Genomic DNA, 14,943 nt, shown 5'->3' with positions numbered 1-14,943 from the left:
CTGAATCTGGACCAGAATTAAGACCCAGCTTTTCTTGGCTTTGAGTCAAGCACTCTCACCTCTCCATTCCTCCCATCCAGAACATTTACATGGGATGCTGGGCAATGGAATAGATGCATTGAGTCATCTCCTGCTCCATTGGGAAGTGCATGAGAGCTGTCTGCATTATTCTGTTCCTCTGAAGCAGTCATAAGGCAGGCTGCATGATCACTTCACAAGCATCTCGAAGAGAAATCAGTCATTGGCATTCATATAAAAATAGCACTCCTCTCACATTTGGTGTAAGGGTCACATGACATAATATCTGTATTTTTGCCAACTTTAAAGTTCTGCTAAATGTTAGGGACATTTGCAGGTTTGTAAAATGCTTTAATGTAAGAGCTCAGTTGAGCCACACCCCTTACATATATGTAGGTAGGAAAATAATTACGTATTCAAGGACGAAGTGACCCCCAAGATGGCACTGCATGAAAAGAAACCCTGGAGTCAACTTAGGCAAGAATGTACAATTGAGGAATAGTCTTTGATCAAATATGAAGTACAATAAACAACAATTCCCAAGTAGAGTAGTGCAGTGGGGAGAAGATACTGGCTTTGCTACCTACTATTACCTGTATGACCTTAGGCAAGTCATTCTAGACTCAGTTTCCTCATCTATCAAATTAGGGTGGAGGATTGGATTAGACTAGGTGACCTGTGAGAACCCTTTTAAATGTATATTTGTGATCCTATGTGCTTTGATCTCTCTTTACAAGAAAGGAGGAAGAGAAAAAGGAGGAAGGAGGAGGAGAGAGAGAGAGAGAGAGAGAGAGAGAGAGAGAGAGAGAGAGAGAGATAAGAAGAAGAAGAAGAAGAAGAAGAAGAAGAAGAAGAAGAAGAAGAAAAGAAGAAGAAGAAGAAGGAGGAGGAGGAGGAGGAGGAGGAGGAGGAGGAGGAGGAGGAGGAGGAGGAGGAGAAAGAGGAAGGGAGGAAGAGATTAAAGGAAAGCTAAAAATGTATATTTCTTTGGAATGAATGCTAACTAATGATAGAAGCCTTCCCTAGGAGAGTACTTCTGGCTATGCTTGAGAATTTCTCTCTAAATGAACTTTCCTCTAGGTTCAATCAGCTGCGACTGAAGATATACAGACATGTGGTAAGAACCTTGAGACAAACCTTTCTGGATGCAGTGCTTCATGGGCCCTGTAGTAATTAACTTTAAGCCAGAGCTTTCCCCCCTGGGTTTCCTTTTTCTTTCAAACCCTGGCTCCTTTGTTTTCCCTTTTTATGGGTTCATAAGAGAGTGAAATCTCCAGTTGGACACTTTGGACAAAAATTCAGTTCTATTAGGAATGTCTGAAACCATGAGAGAATTCATATTCCTCAATAAATACCTTTCAGCTAATGAACTGAACCCTGACTGCATCCCTAGCATATAGAAGAGAAAACATAGACTTTAGAAGAGACTTTGAGGGCCACTGAGTAAAAGCCCTTCATTTTATAGATGGTGAAAATAAACTCAGAGGAGTTAAGGGACTTGACTAAGATCACACAGGCAGTAAATGACATAGGCAAGATTTGAACCCAGATTCTCTGATCCTAAAGTTGAGTTTATTTCTGCTGCATCACATCACTTTATGTACCTTGTAGTGTGTGTGTGTGTGTGTGTGTGTGTGTGTGTGTGTGTGTGTGTGTGTGTAAGAGAGAGGAGAGAGATTTCTATGTACTTATTTATCTGGGGGAGCACAAACACTGTGCCATACCAAAACAATCTGCAAGGTCTTCATAAAACGAATCCTTAATTTTCAGTTCAAAGCAAAGGGGTTTTTTTTCTTTGTTTTTCTCCCTCCTTTAATCAGTCACAAAAAGTTTCTGTGGTAACATGAGTAGGAACTAGGCTCTATTTACATATGTTAGCCAATCTAATAATACCCTGTTTCCCCCTCACCTTTTAAATTAATTAAAAGACATTAACATTTCCTTTCAAATCAAAAAAGTCTAAATAATTTAAGAAAAAACAAAAAAAACCCTAATAAATAATTATATATCTAAGAAAGAACAAGCATGGTAGGTCATTATGAAACAGAGATGCAGTTAAGTAACACACCGTACTTCACTCTTAAGAAAAATGGCTTCCACCCTCCTTTCCTTTGTTCCTTTCTTCCTTTATTCCTTCCTCCTTTCCTTCCTTCTGTCCTTCCTTCCTTCCCTCCCTCCCTCCCTCCCTCTACCTCCCTCTCTCCCTCCTCTCCTTTCCTTCCTCCCTCTCTCTCTCCCTCCTCCTTTCCTCCCTCTCTCTCCCTCCCCTTCCTTCCTTCCTTCCTTTCCTTTCCTTTCCTTCCTTTCCTTTCCTCCTCCTCCTTTCCTTCCTCCTTTCCTTTCCTTTCCTTTCCTTTCCTTTCCTTTCCTCCTTCCTTTTCCTTTCCTTTCCTTCCTTTCCTTTCCTTTCCTTTCTTTTTCCTTTCCTCCTTTCCTTTCCTCTTTCCTTCCTTTCCTTTCCTTCCTTTTCCTTCCTTTCCTTTCCTTTCCTTCCTTTCCTTCCTTTCCTTTCTTCCTTTCCTTTCCTTTCCTCCTTTCCTTTCCTTTCCTTTCCTTTCCTTTCCTTTCCTTTCCTTTCCTTCCTTTCCTTTCCTTTCCTTCCTTTCCTTTCCTTCCTTCCTTTCCTTTCCTTTCCTCCTTTCCTTTCCTTTCCTTTCCTTTCCTTCCTTTCCTTTCCTTTCCTTTCCTTTCCTTCCTTTCCTTTCCTTTCCTTTCCTTTCCTTTCCTTTCCTTTCCTTTCCTTTCCTTTCCTTTCCTTTCCTTTCCTTTCCTTTCCTTTCCTTTCCTTTTCCTTTCCTTCCTTTCCTTTCCTTTCCTTCCTTTCCTTCCTTTCCTTTCCTTTCCTTTCCTTTCCTTTCCTTTCCTTTCCTTTCCTTTCCTTTCCTTTCCTTTCCTTTCCTTCCTTCCTTCCTTCCTTCCTTCCTTTATTTGTCAGGTGAATATAAAGTTTTTGATGCAGCTGAGCTTTGGTGCTGAGAGGCCTTTGGATCTCAGGTCACTTCTTTGGGAACGCTAAATTAACCCAGGCACCACAATTGCCTGGGTCCAAGGGATTAATCTAGAAGACACTACAACTGACTACCAAATCGCACAAGTTTTCACATTCAATCAGTGTCATAATTGAGAATATTTTTATAATATTTGAGAGATTTGATCATTTAAGGAATTTCAGTCTTTCAAGAAGCCAACCTTAGGAAGAATCCAATAGTTTGACCAAAAGGAATAAACAAAAGTCCAGCCTGGAATCATGCCCATGTTGGGGGTTACAGGGACACATCTTGGGGAATTAACATCTATAATTCTGTTTGATTAAAAATAATTCCCATATACATGTATTTGCTACCAATGAAATTTCAGTTGTATGGACACAAAAAACACCAAATGCCCCATTATTTGGAAGCTCATTAAGGCCTGATCAAATCTTTAGCATTTTTCACTTGTTCACAGCAGGCTGGTGCTATGTGGGCATGGCAGTGAGCCCTCGGTTGGACTTTTGTTCATCTGGAGATCTGAGCTCATTTTAAATGGGTTGGGAGAATAGGTGCCAACTTTTTGTCAGGACATGATAAGGAAACAAAATTTAAAGTGATTATTTTTGTTATAGTTGCTCTGGACCTGTGATTTAACTGGTAGAAGGAATTCCCAAAAGGCAAATGACCTCTAGCAATGAAGAGTCTCACCTTCTCTGCCAATTAGAGACAGAGGCAGAGTTACAACCTGGGGCCCTTGAGAAGGGAAGTGCCTTAGCCAATGCCATACAGCTAGGATGTGTCAAGGACAGGACTTGAACCCAGGTTGTCCTGACTCTCTGTTTACTCTGCCACACTGCCTCTTTTGAACATGTTTATAAGTATATGAAAATGAAGATGACATCTCCACTGAGGAAGTTACCAAAAAATTAAGCAATCAGGTAGGTAGTTTGGGATAGTGGCAATTCCTTTTGTTAATAAGTTTGAGTTGAAAGGTGATGAGGTCCCTTCTAACTGTCAAAGTCTGTGATTATGTATATTTCAGAGCTTCTCATACCCAACAAGTTTTTTGGGAGCATTTGCTTCCTTTCTCTCCTTTATTTTGTGCATTATGAGATATAGATATACTTATATCTATATGTAAATATATATAAATATGTGTATATTTCCAAGAAAGAAACAAAAAAACCCTTTATATTTTGATATTAATTTGTAAGATTTAGGAGGTAGCCTATTGTATCAAAAATGAAAGAAAAAAAAAGCCCTAGCTTAAGAATGAGAAGATTTGGGATTTTGGGTAAATCATATAATCTCTTTGGCACTTCCAATTTCTTATCAGTAAAATATGGAACGAGAGGAAGAGAAAGTCAGACTACAGGATCTCTAATACTCTTTTATCTTTTTTAGAATCTCTGATAAGTAAAGGCAGCTCAGGTCCTATTTCAATAATAGGGAACATATTAGTCCTCAGGCTAGTTTAGCACACTGATGGGGAAAAAATATATTGAAATCCAGTTTGTATGGCAAAAATCGGTGTATTGCTTTCCTAAGTTAAAAAAAAAGATGCAGTCATTTGGTGCTTTGTCTGATAGCACAATTTTCATATAATGTGCTGAGGTTCAATTTCACCAGCAGGACAAAGGAAAGGGTACCATGCATCTAGCTGATCAGGTGAGAAAATCCCAAACCCCAAAGCAATAAGAAATGAAAGGATGGAATTCTCTAGAAACCTGATGCTTTGATACAGGGTCTTTTTATCGACCACTTAATTATTCCCAATGAGAAGAGACTCCATGATACTGGCACTCAACACCCTTGATTTTCCCAGTGGCAGTAGCTAAGCACGTCCTTGATCCAGTAATTTATGGCATGCATTAAGATGAAAAGATCAAAAAACCAAGCAGGAAACACCTCTGGAATTAGAGTTTGTAAAAAACAAAACAAAACAAAACAAAAACCCACATATATACACAAACAATAAACAACAAAAACAGACAACAGCAACAACAACAATCCTAGAGTTTAGAAAGCAAAATCACTTACTATGAGATGAAGGTTGCACTGACCTACCACCAATTATCTATCATCACCTATCACCAAAATACCAAGGTAGAGTAAACAATTCAATCTGGATGTTTTCTCTGTTCAATTCAATTCAGTTTAACTCATTAAGCATTCACACCAAGTGCCAGGCTATGGACAAGGCATTGGGGAGACAGAGAAAAAATACAAAGTAGTGCTAGCCCTTAAGGAGTTTACATTCCACTTGAAGTTCAAATATGTATAAAAAAAAGTGTAAACACCTGGTTAATTGAATTAAAATAAAAACCACTTTTCATTTGGAAATTTGGTGATGAATGAATATAACCCAAGAAAGGACTGTACCCTTGTAGTATACAGTGATGCCAGAGTCATCTCACAGAATTGTCCTTTCCAGCAGGGAAAAGGGATGGAGGTTAGCTACCTGTAAAGTGAGATCAGTGCTGTTCAGATCTACATTCTATGCTGTAACTAAATAAGTTATATATTACATTAAAGTGCTAGGACAACACTAGTCTCAAACAGTAGTAAGCCACATTTCTCTTTCACAAAATCAGCAGCTATCACATCCAAAGGCTATGTCACAATATGGAAGCACGTCAGTCTCTAGCAGAACTTTCAACCACCAATGGTGTGACCAAAGAATATTTGGGCACCTCCTGCCACTTTTCAATGTGAAGACTTCTTTTTTAGGAGATGGTCATGGAGAAGGTTTCTAAGGAAGGCCCCATTCCTTTAGAAGTTGCACTTAAAAGTTTCATGAGGGTGTAATTTACTGATGTCAATGTTTATCTCTTCAGGTTTGTCACGGCGGTACGTGACAGTGTGCGTGCAGACGGCTGGCAGAAACATCTTATCCTTGAAGAAGAAGCCATAGGGATGTCAGTGCAAGACCAGGATATTCGGTACAGAAACTCAACGTACATCCCCCTATCCCGCCACTCCAAGGCCTTTTCCAAAAGCAATTACCTTCTTTGATGTGGACACTCTGTAGCTGGCAGATTTCACTTTATTTCTGGTCCTTTGGAGGATGACCTGTCTGATGATGAGAACCTTCAATAATCCAATAAGGAATGTAATGATGGAGATGATGAAAAATATTCGGAAATGGCTTGGGTTAGAGAAACATTCTGTAAGGGGTAAACAGACAGGAAGGCATGAAACTTGAGGACTACCAGGAGGTCAAGAAGTGCTACAAGGTCAATTTTTTTTTTGCTTTCAGACTTCAATGTTTATAATGCAAGTTTACCTCCCCTCACCCCCACCTCATCCATACACACATGCAGGCTCAATTCAGACAAGCCATCATTTGTGAAGCACCTACTATGTTTCAGGCACTGTATAAGCCTAAGTATTGGGGAATACTCAGGCCATAATAGAACAAGAGGGAGACAGCTGTCTCAAAACCCACAGATGACCAAGCAGGAGTAATACGTACTCATGATACAGAAGGGAAATGATCTACTTGTAGAGACTATGTCTCTGATTTCCTCGAGTTATAGATACTCTATAATTAAGTAATATCTTTCATCTGGAACTGTGATTTCATTGCTGTAGGGCAGAGGTCTCAAACATGGGACCCGTGGGGCCTGAAACATGACTGAGTAGAGCCTGAACTAGATTAAATGTAATTTGGAAATAGCTAACAAAATAAATAAAAATACAATAAAATGTAGACAACATGACATTTTCAAGCCCAGTTAGAATGTGGTCCTCGGAGATCCTTGTATGTGGCTTTGGGGACCCTGTTTCCACTGGTGTTTGACATCAGTGGTGCAGGAAGCTCATATTTAACTTACAATCTTGAAGAGTTGCCTAGGAAACACAGCTAGTATGTGTCAGAGGAAGGACTTGAACATCCATCTCCGTGACTTCAAGGCCTGCTGTTTATTCAATATATACATTGCCTTAGAGGCAGCATAGCATAAGAGATCAGGGTAGCTATGTGGTGCAAGGGATAGAGCAGTGCGCCTGCAATCAAGAAGATCTGAGTTCAAATCTGGCATCAGACACTTACTAGCTGTGTGAACCTGGGCAAATCACTTTACCCTGTTTGCCTCAGTTTCCTCATCTATAAAATGAACTGGAGAAGGAAATGGCAAACTACTCCAGTCTCTTTGTCAAGAAAATCTCAAATGGGGTCATGAAGAATCAGACATTACTGAAACAACTGAACAATGACAATAGCAACAGCAATAGTAGATTAAATGTTGGACTTTGAGTCAAGAAGTCTTGGGTTCAAATGCTGCCTCTGGTACTTAATAGCTGTATGATCACAAACAAGTTTCCCTTAAGCTTTCTGAGCCTTAATTTCCTTATTTAAAAAACAAGAGGATGAGAATAGATGTCTTCTAACACCCCTTTCATCTCTACATCTGAGACCTTGGCCTAGCTGTCCTTAAGATCTAGACTGTCATCCTAAACTCAGAAGAAAAGATGGGCCAATAACATAGTGAGAGCAATTGATCGCTGAAGGACAGACCATGCAATACCACTGCTATCCACGTAACGGTCGCCGCCATGTTGACAGGGCTCCCCTGGGCAGGATTTACAGGAAGGAAGAGAGGGACAAGGGCCCACAGATGGGAAGGCATAAATGCATTGTTATTTGCCTCATTGGAAGGAGCTCCCACATGGATGAGGTCATAGATCCATGGCCGTTTTAATAAAAATCATCTGTTATGCAAGGCTGTCCACAATCATGGAGATCATTTCTCTTTTAAAGAATCAGCTGCAAATGCCTGAGGCTTTCAACTAAAATTGAATTTAATTATGCCCAAATGACAGCATTCGTGATGGTCCTTGATGTTCTGGTGAGTGCAAAATTACTTCAGTCAAATTTTGATGACTCTGGGGACCAACAATACTGAGCTCTTTCTCTTGCTATATATTCTCCGCGTTTGTTCTGTTCCAGTCATATGAAATAAAGTTCACATCTGAAGAAGCCAAATCAGCACTATTGGAAGAGATTTCTCTAAACATCTCCCTTGAAATCTCTGTGTCGCTCTTCATTAGCATTGGCTTCTCCAGTAACTGGGAGGCTCTGGGCAGGCCCTGCCTGCCAAACCCAGCTATCCTTGTTATTTGTCTTTCACTTTCTCTTTGGCAAGAAGTGAATTCTTGTTGTTTTTTTAAACGTTCACAATATATTCTTTCAAGAGCAAATGAATACTAAATGGAAAGGAGAGTGCTGTGTCAAGAAGCTAGGCATGCTGGGCCTCCTATTTGGGACCAAATCTTTAGCATATCTTCTTTGGCAGGTGTAGTGGGGCTTCAGAGCCAGAGACAGCACCCAGATCATCTGAGAAGATGATTTCATAATACCCTGGGAACCCAGAGGTGGCATGGAATTGCCCAGTGCAGTCTAAGTTAACTGCTTGTCCTCCTACCCATTCTCCAGGTGAATTCTTGAGTTTCTGGGGATCCTGGGTTGATGCTGACTTATCAAATGATCTTCAAGCAAAGACTAGACCACTCTGCTGTGTATATGACAGAGGGGGAATCTTTTCGTGTAGGAATGAGACTCATTGGCTCCTGAGATCTCTTCCAATGGTTCTGTGATTCTGTGACTAGCCCAAGAGAGACTCATGGGATGGTACCAGCCTCAACACAAGGTGTGGTCAAACTGAACATGGATAGTTTAGGATCCTGAATTATGCAGAGTTTCCCTGAATTCTTTGAAGGAAATCAGAACGCAGCAACAGCAATAGTAATCCCAATTAGTTGGGATTAATTAGGATGATCAACCATTAAAGGCTCAGCTGCTCTGATCAATACAATGATCCAAGACAATTCCAAAGGAGGACCTATGATGAAAAATGCTCTCTACCCTCAGAGAAATAACTGATGAATTCTGAATACACATTGAAACAAACTTTGTTTTTGAGCTTTACTTTCCTTATGTTTTTTTTGGGGGGGATTTGTGTTTTCTTTTGCAACATGGAAAATATGGAAATAGGTTTTGCGTGACTTCACATGTATAATCAATATTAAATTGCTTGCCTTCTTAAGGAGAGGGGAAGGGCAAGTAAGAGGGAGAGAATTTGGAGATCAAAATTTTTAAAAAAAGTCAATTTTTTTACATCTAATTGAAAAATACTTAACAAATAAATAAAAATATCAAAAAAGAAACAAATCAGGAGTAAGGAAAGGCTTGCCTCATCACTGGACCCTGATTGGCTGCAGCCCAGTGCCTTTGCCTAGAGATGAAGTTATGCAGATCCCTTTAAAGAGTTTAAAGGCTGATGGCTAATAAGGATGCGTGTGCCTATATGAGGAAAAAGGCTAACCTCTGGAGAGGACACATAGCATCATAACATTCAGATGATTTGTGTTTTAAGGTTGCCATGAGCACGTGAGCTTGCATATTTCAGCCAGTGGGGCTTGATCACATCCTAAGTGACAATTAGCTTAAGTCTCTGAGCTTTCTCTGGCCATATGTCCTTGGGATATATTACCTTGCCATAATACCAGACATCTAATAAGTGAGATTTCAGGTTTGCGAAGCACTTCATGCAGATGAGCTCATTTGATACTCCCAACAGCTCTGTGAATTAGGTGTGGTAGTTCTTACACAAACAAGAAAACTGGGGATTAGAGAGAATGAGTGACTGCCCATAGTACTACAGTTAAAGAATGTCAGAGATGCAATTTCAATCAGGTCTTTCTGACTCCCAGAGCACAGCTTTCTCCATACAGGAGGTGCTTAAAAATTCTCATTGAATCAAATTGAAATTGAATTGTGTTTCTCTGCTGTATGTATGTAAATATGCTCCTTGGGCATCATGTGTGGCACACAGTAGTCACTTAATAAATGCTTACTGACTGACCAATTACATGTTGTGTTTACCAATCCACTGTAACCTCCTTGAAGGCAACGACTTCAATTTTTTTCCTCTTGAACTCACAGTGCCTAGCCTGTAATAGCTGTTAAATGGATGTGGATTAATTGGCTAATAGAAGTTGTCCTGCTTGGCAACCAGCCCCTTTATCAACCTTCAAGGTGATATGTTTGCTCCCTGCTCCTGGACTGGAGTCCTGCCTAGAATGTGACCACAGGACAAGGAAGTCCACTTGAATTAGAGCTGACTCGGGGGGGAGATTGTAGTCCAGTCTTGGAGTGAGCGCTCTGTCTTTGTGGGCCCCCTGGTAACTACGAGGGAGCAGGGCTGAGGTAGGGGTAGGAGGCATTGCTGTGGGTTGAACAGGGGTCCTTTCTGAAGTTGTTAGGAAGACTATACACATGGCTTTGGCTTCTCTCTTGGGGAGGGGTGCAGGGTCAAGCAACGGCTTGTGCCGGAGCCTTGTCAAGAAGAACCTTTCTATGGCTACACGAGCCAGGCCTATGTTTGCTTATTCAGCATAATAGATGACGTGGTAATGACCATGAGCCCTGATCCCTGCATTCTGAAGAATGGCAGGTCCAGCTGGAGGCAGATGGAGCTCGTCCTGGAGCCAACTGCACATTGGGAGAAGCTCAGGAGCAAAGAAAGCCTTGGGGGAAGGGGATATGCTTATATGGAGGCCCTTCAAGGATGGGCAGAGCAGAAAGACAGTGGTGCCCTAACACCACGGATGATGTTTACTTAGTGCTCCGAGGCAGGCAAAACCCTTTATAAATGACCTCATGTGAACCTAATGCAGCCCTGTAACACAGACAGTCTGATGTAGTGGGTAAAGTTCTGATCTTGTAGCTCTGAAGGCCTACATCCAAAGCCTGCCTCAGATACTTACTAGTTAACCCTGGGCAAATCACTTAACCTCTCTCTACCTTAGTTTCCCTATCTATAAAATGGAATTAATGATAATGTTTAACTCACAGAGTTTTTTGTGAGGGTCAAAAAGGATGTAAATAAAGAGTCTTAGAAACCCATATATATTATATATCAGTTATTTTTATGTTCATTTTTCACCCTCATTTTACAAAGGAGGAAATGTGTCCGGGGAGTGACTTATCCGTGGTCAGCAGGGTATTAAGTTTTAGAAACAGCAATTAAACTCAGGTCCTACCAACTCCTAGGCCAGTACTACATCTACTCTATGTCTGTATGTGTGTGCACGTGTATGTGCATGTGTGTCTGTATATGTGCGTGCGTGTGCACGCGCACATATGTGCACGTGTGCGTGTGTGCCTATCTTTATAACTGGAGGTGGGAAGACACTGATTTTCTTGCCTTAGTGAGTGAGTACATTGTAAAATGAGTCAGCTCTGAGCAGAGTCCTTCTATTTTCCTGCACGTATTTGCACATTCTTTTGTGGATGGGCCTAGTAGTTCATTAACTACAGTTAATTCACAGCCAGAAGGAATATTTAAGGATGATGGTGCAATGGAAAGACCTGGCCATGCTACTTACTACCTGTAAGGCAGTAGACAAGTGACCTCCCTTCTCTGCTATTCTATTTCTTTGTACATAAAAGGGGGGGCCTGGATGCCCTCGGAGGGGATTTCCAGTTCTAGAGATACCTTCCCACTATTTGATGTGGCCTCACAGACGTCTCACACACTCGCTTTGGCCACATCACAGGTGAATTGGACTAATCAATTAAGAAGTACTTAGTAAGTGTCTATGACACGTCAGCACTAGGGCCACCAAGACAGGAAGGAAGTGCTTGCCCCCCAGAAGCTAGTGTTCCATCAGGGGAGGCAAGCACACAGCACTGCGTATAATGGGCACACGATAAATGCTTGTTGTCTCATCATGCAACATGGCAATCCATATGAGAAATTGGGATGGAAACCAAAACGTTCCACTCTGGCCCAGTCAAATCTTTGGCAATGCCAAGCCTGAATCTCTGGAAGACATTAAAAATAAGGCACCACTTGGGATGGTCTTCCTTTGTGCCTTTCCTTGGCACTCCCTGCATTTAGCACAACGACGAATAAAGGCATGTTGATAAATACGTCTCAGAAGTGTGGCCTTTTCTGGGACACCAGGAGCCACAGAAGGGCCTCTTCAGCTCCGTGAACCAATTAGGATGAAATAAGACAGTCATTTACCTTCTGTTTGGTCAATATAATAGGCCCTTGGAGGACACGAAGCTCTGCACTGATGAAGTATAGCTTGAGATAAATTGTGAGGATGGTAGCATTGGACACAGCTCCTGCAAAGTGAGAACCAAAGTAGCAATGTTTACACATTTAGGAAAAATCCCACTGCTGGGTTTGTCTTAAGAGATGAGGTTATCAAGAGGCTCCCCAATGCCTGGAACAGAGCAAAAGAAAGTTTATTTGTAATCAGGAAAATGTGTATGATCAAGGCTCCATCACAACTAATTGATCTAAAAGACCTGACTTTTGGGGCAGCTGAGTGGCATAGTAGATAGAACACAGACCCCGAAGTCAGGAGGGCCTGAGTTCAAACCTGGCCTCAGACCACACACTTGACACTAGATGTGTGACCTTGGGCAAGTCACTTAACCCCAATTGCCTTACCAAAACAAACAAACAAAAAAAAGACCTGACATTCATGATGCGATGAAGACAAAAGAATTTTTGTGTGGGCCATACATTGCCAGATGATTACTCATCAAGAAGAAAAAACTGTCACAAAATGGACCCTATCCCCACCTGAAACACTGGAAATATGTACTAACACTTATTTAATCTTACTATTTTACCTTTCTTTAAGGACCAGCTCAGTTTCTGAGTTCTCTAAGAAACCTTTGAGTGATCGGTATTTCCTGCCTCCTTTCATTATTGTGTCCTGACTCTTCTGTATGGAGTTCACATATTTCCATTAGAATGTAAGCTCTCTGAGGTCAGGTTCTTTTCCTTTCTTTCCTTTTTTTCTTTCTTTCCTTTTCTTTCTTTCCTTCCTTCTTTTCTTCCTTCCTTTCTTCCTTTCTTTTCTTCCTTCCTTTCTTCCTTTCTCTCTTTCTTTCTTTCTTTCTTTCTTTCTTTCTTTCTTTCTTTCTTTTTCTTTCTTTCTCTCTCTCTTTCTTTCTTTTTCTTCCTTTATTTTTCTTTCCTTCCTTCCTTCCTTCCTTCCTTCCTTCCTTCCTTCCTTCCTTCCTTCCTTCCTTTTTTTCTTTCTTCCTTCCTTTCTTCCACATTCTCAGTACCTATCACCATGTGTGGAGCTTAGTAAGTGCTTAATGAATGCCTGATGTATTGAACTGAATTTGCAACTTAGTTTGAATGACACAAACCTCTCAGAAGGATGTGCTGGTCAGATTTTTATAGGAGAAGTTGAAATAAAAGAGTTCTGAAACCAGGGGTAGCCATAAATCTATACCAGATTCCTAGGTAGAAGGGATCCTCAAGGCCATGTGATCCAAGCCCTACCTCTGATAAAGGAGGACCATGGTCTTAGAGGTCTAGAGATGGAAGGGACCTCAGAGTCCAAGTCCCTCATTTTCCAGAAAAGGAAACAGGCTTAGAAAAGGGAAAGAGGGAAAGTCACTGAGGCAGTAAATGAGGCTGGTGCTGGGATTTCAGTTGAGGCCCTTTGACTCCAAGTTCAGAGCTCTTCAGAGCTCTTCCCAGAGGGAAAGCCTACAGGCGTCCAGAGTTCTTCAGGGGATCTGCCCAATTACTTCCCAGGTCCTGCTTAGTTTGTGAGACCAGAGAAGATGGGTCATGTTTAAGGTTGGCATGGCTGTAGGCTTTCAGGTGGGCATGGCTATAAAAAGAGAAACATATTGTTAAAGCTATTCACCATTATTTCTGTGTTCTAAAGATATCTCCCACAAGGGTCATGCTTCATTGTGGTCAGCAAGTGAACTCCTTGATTTTTTTCAAACAAGTATTTATTAAATACCTACTATGTGGCAGGCACTGTGCTCAGCTCTTTATACATATTTTCTCATTTTATCCTTACAACAACTCTGGAAGGTAGATACTATTATTACTCCTATTTTACAGATGAAGAAACTGAGGCAAACAGGGGTTAAGGGACTGGCCCAGAGTCACACAGCTCAGATTTGAACTCTAGGTCTTCCTGATGCTAAGTTAAGCACACTATCCAGTGCACCATATAGCTTCCTCTTGAAAGGAGTCATGGTCTACTAGGTGGGCCGGGCCCATGGATGGACAATATGCTTGCTGTCCCACAGCATCCTCACAAAGGAGGTCTATTACGACACAGGTTGCAAGGTGCTGCTTTTTTGAGTGTAACAACTCTTGAGGTCCAAGTCAAGGAAGGCTGTGTTCTGGGCCACTGTAGGTGTCAGGCTTCCTGAAAACAGGCCTTATCACGAGCTTCTGAAAAACTCCAGAATCCTAAGCTGGGTCTACAAGGCTCTCTCGTCCTCTACAGCTTCCCTTGGCACAGTTCTAGTTGATGCTCATGTTGTGGAGAAGCAAAACTGTGAAGAGCGGGGCTGCAGGATTCAGCACCAGCAGGATTTGGAGTCTCCTGTAACTGGGCTATTTGCTAGCTAGGCTTTATGCCTCAATATACTCATCTGCAAGAGGAGGGGTTTGACTAGGTATCTTCCCAGGTCCTTTTCAGCTCTAAATCTACAAGTCTATTCAAATGAAGAGTACAATTTATGAGATTCTGTTCTGCTGCCCTGTCCTTGAGCTGGTACCAAAGCATCACTACTAGGCCCTAGCTTCTGGCAATGGCAAACAGTGTGGCACAGCAGAACACGCACTGTCTCAGGACTTGCATTCAAACCCCACCTTTGAAGTTTATTCCATATGTGACCTGGGGCAAGTCATTTCAATTCTTTGCACCTCAGTTTCCTCATCTGTAAAATAAGTGTTTTGAACTAGCTGGACTAGATGTCTTATCCAGCTCTAGAACTAAGAGCAGTGTGTAGAGTGCAGGACCTGGAGTCAGGAAGACCTGAGTTCAAATCCAACTTCAGACATTTGCTAACAGTATGAATCTGGGAAGCTTAATTTCTGTCTGCCTCAGTTTTCTCATCTGTAAAATGGGGATAATAATAGCACCTACTTCCAGGATGGTT

General features: G+C 41.4%; 1 protein-coding gene across 2 annotated transcripts in view; it reads right to left on the bottom strand.

The window, feature by feature from the left end:
* Positions 1-2,853: 2,853 nt before the first annotated feature.
* Positions 2,854-14,943, bottom strand: part of ITGB8 (integrin subunit beta 8) — a 114,879-nt gene continuing 102,789 nt past the window's right edge. For both annotated transcript variants that reach the window (XM_020993267.2, XM_020993268.2), the window contains 3 exons: positions 12,026-12,129; positions 5,997-6,157; positions 2,854-5,885 (listed from right to left, as the gene is read on the bottom strand). In XM_020993267.2, the coding sequence (XP_020848926.1) occupies positions 5,763-5,885; positions 5,997-6,157; positions 12,026-12,129 (388 nt within the window). In that variant the 3' untranslated portion in view covers positions 2,854-5,762. The remainder of the gene's footprint in view (positions 5,886-5,996; positions 6,158-12,025; positions 12,130-14,943) is intronic.

This window comes from Phascolarctos cinereus, unplaced genomic scaffold, assembly GCF_003287225.1.
Source record: "Phascolarctos cinereus isolate Bilbo 61053 unplaced genomic scaffold, phaCin_HiC Scaffold_1;HRSCAF=81, whole genome shotgun sequence".
Lineage (NCBI taxonomy): Eukaryota > Metazoa > Chordata > Mammalia > Diprotodontia > Phascolarctidae > Phascolarctos > Phascolarctos cinereus.
Note: the sequence above shows the minus strand (reverse complement) of the source record. Positions and strands in the feature narration are given on the sequence as shown.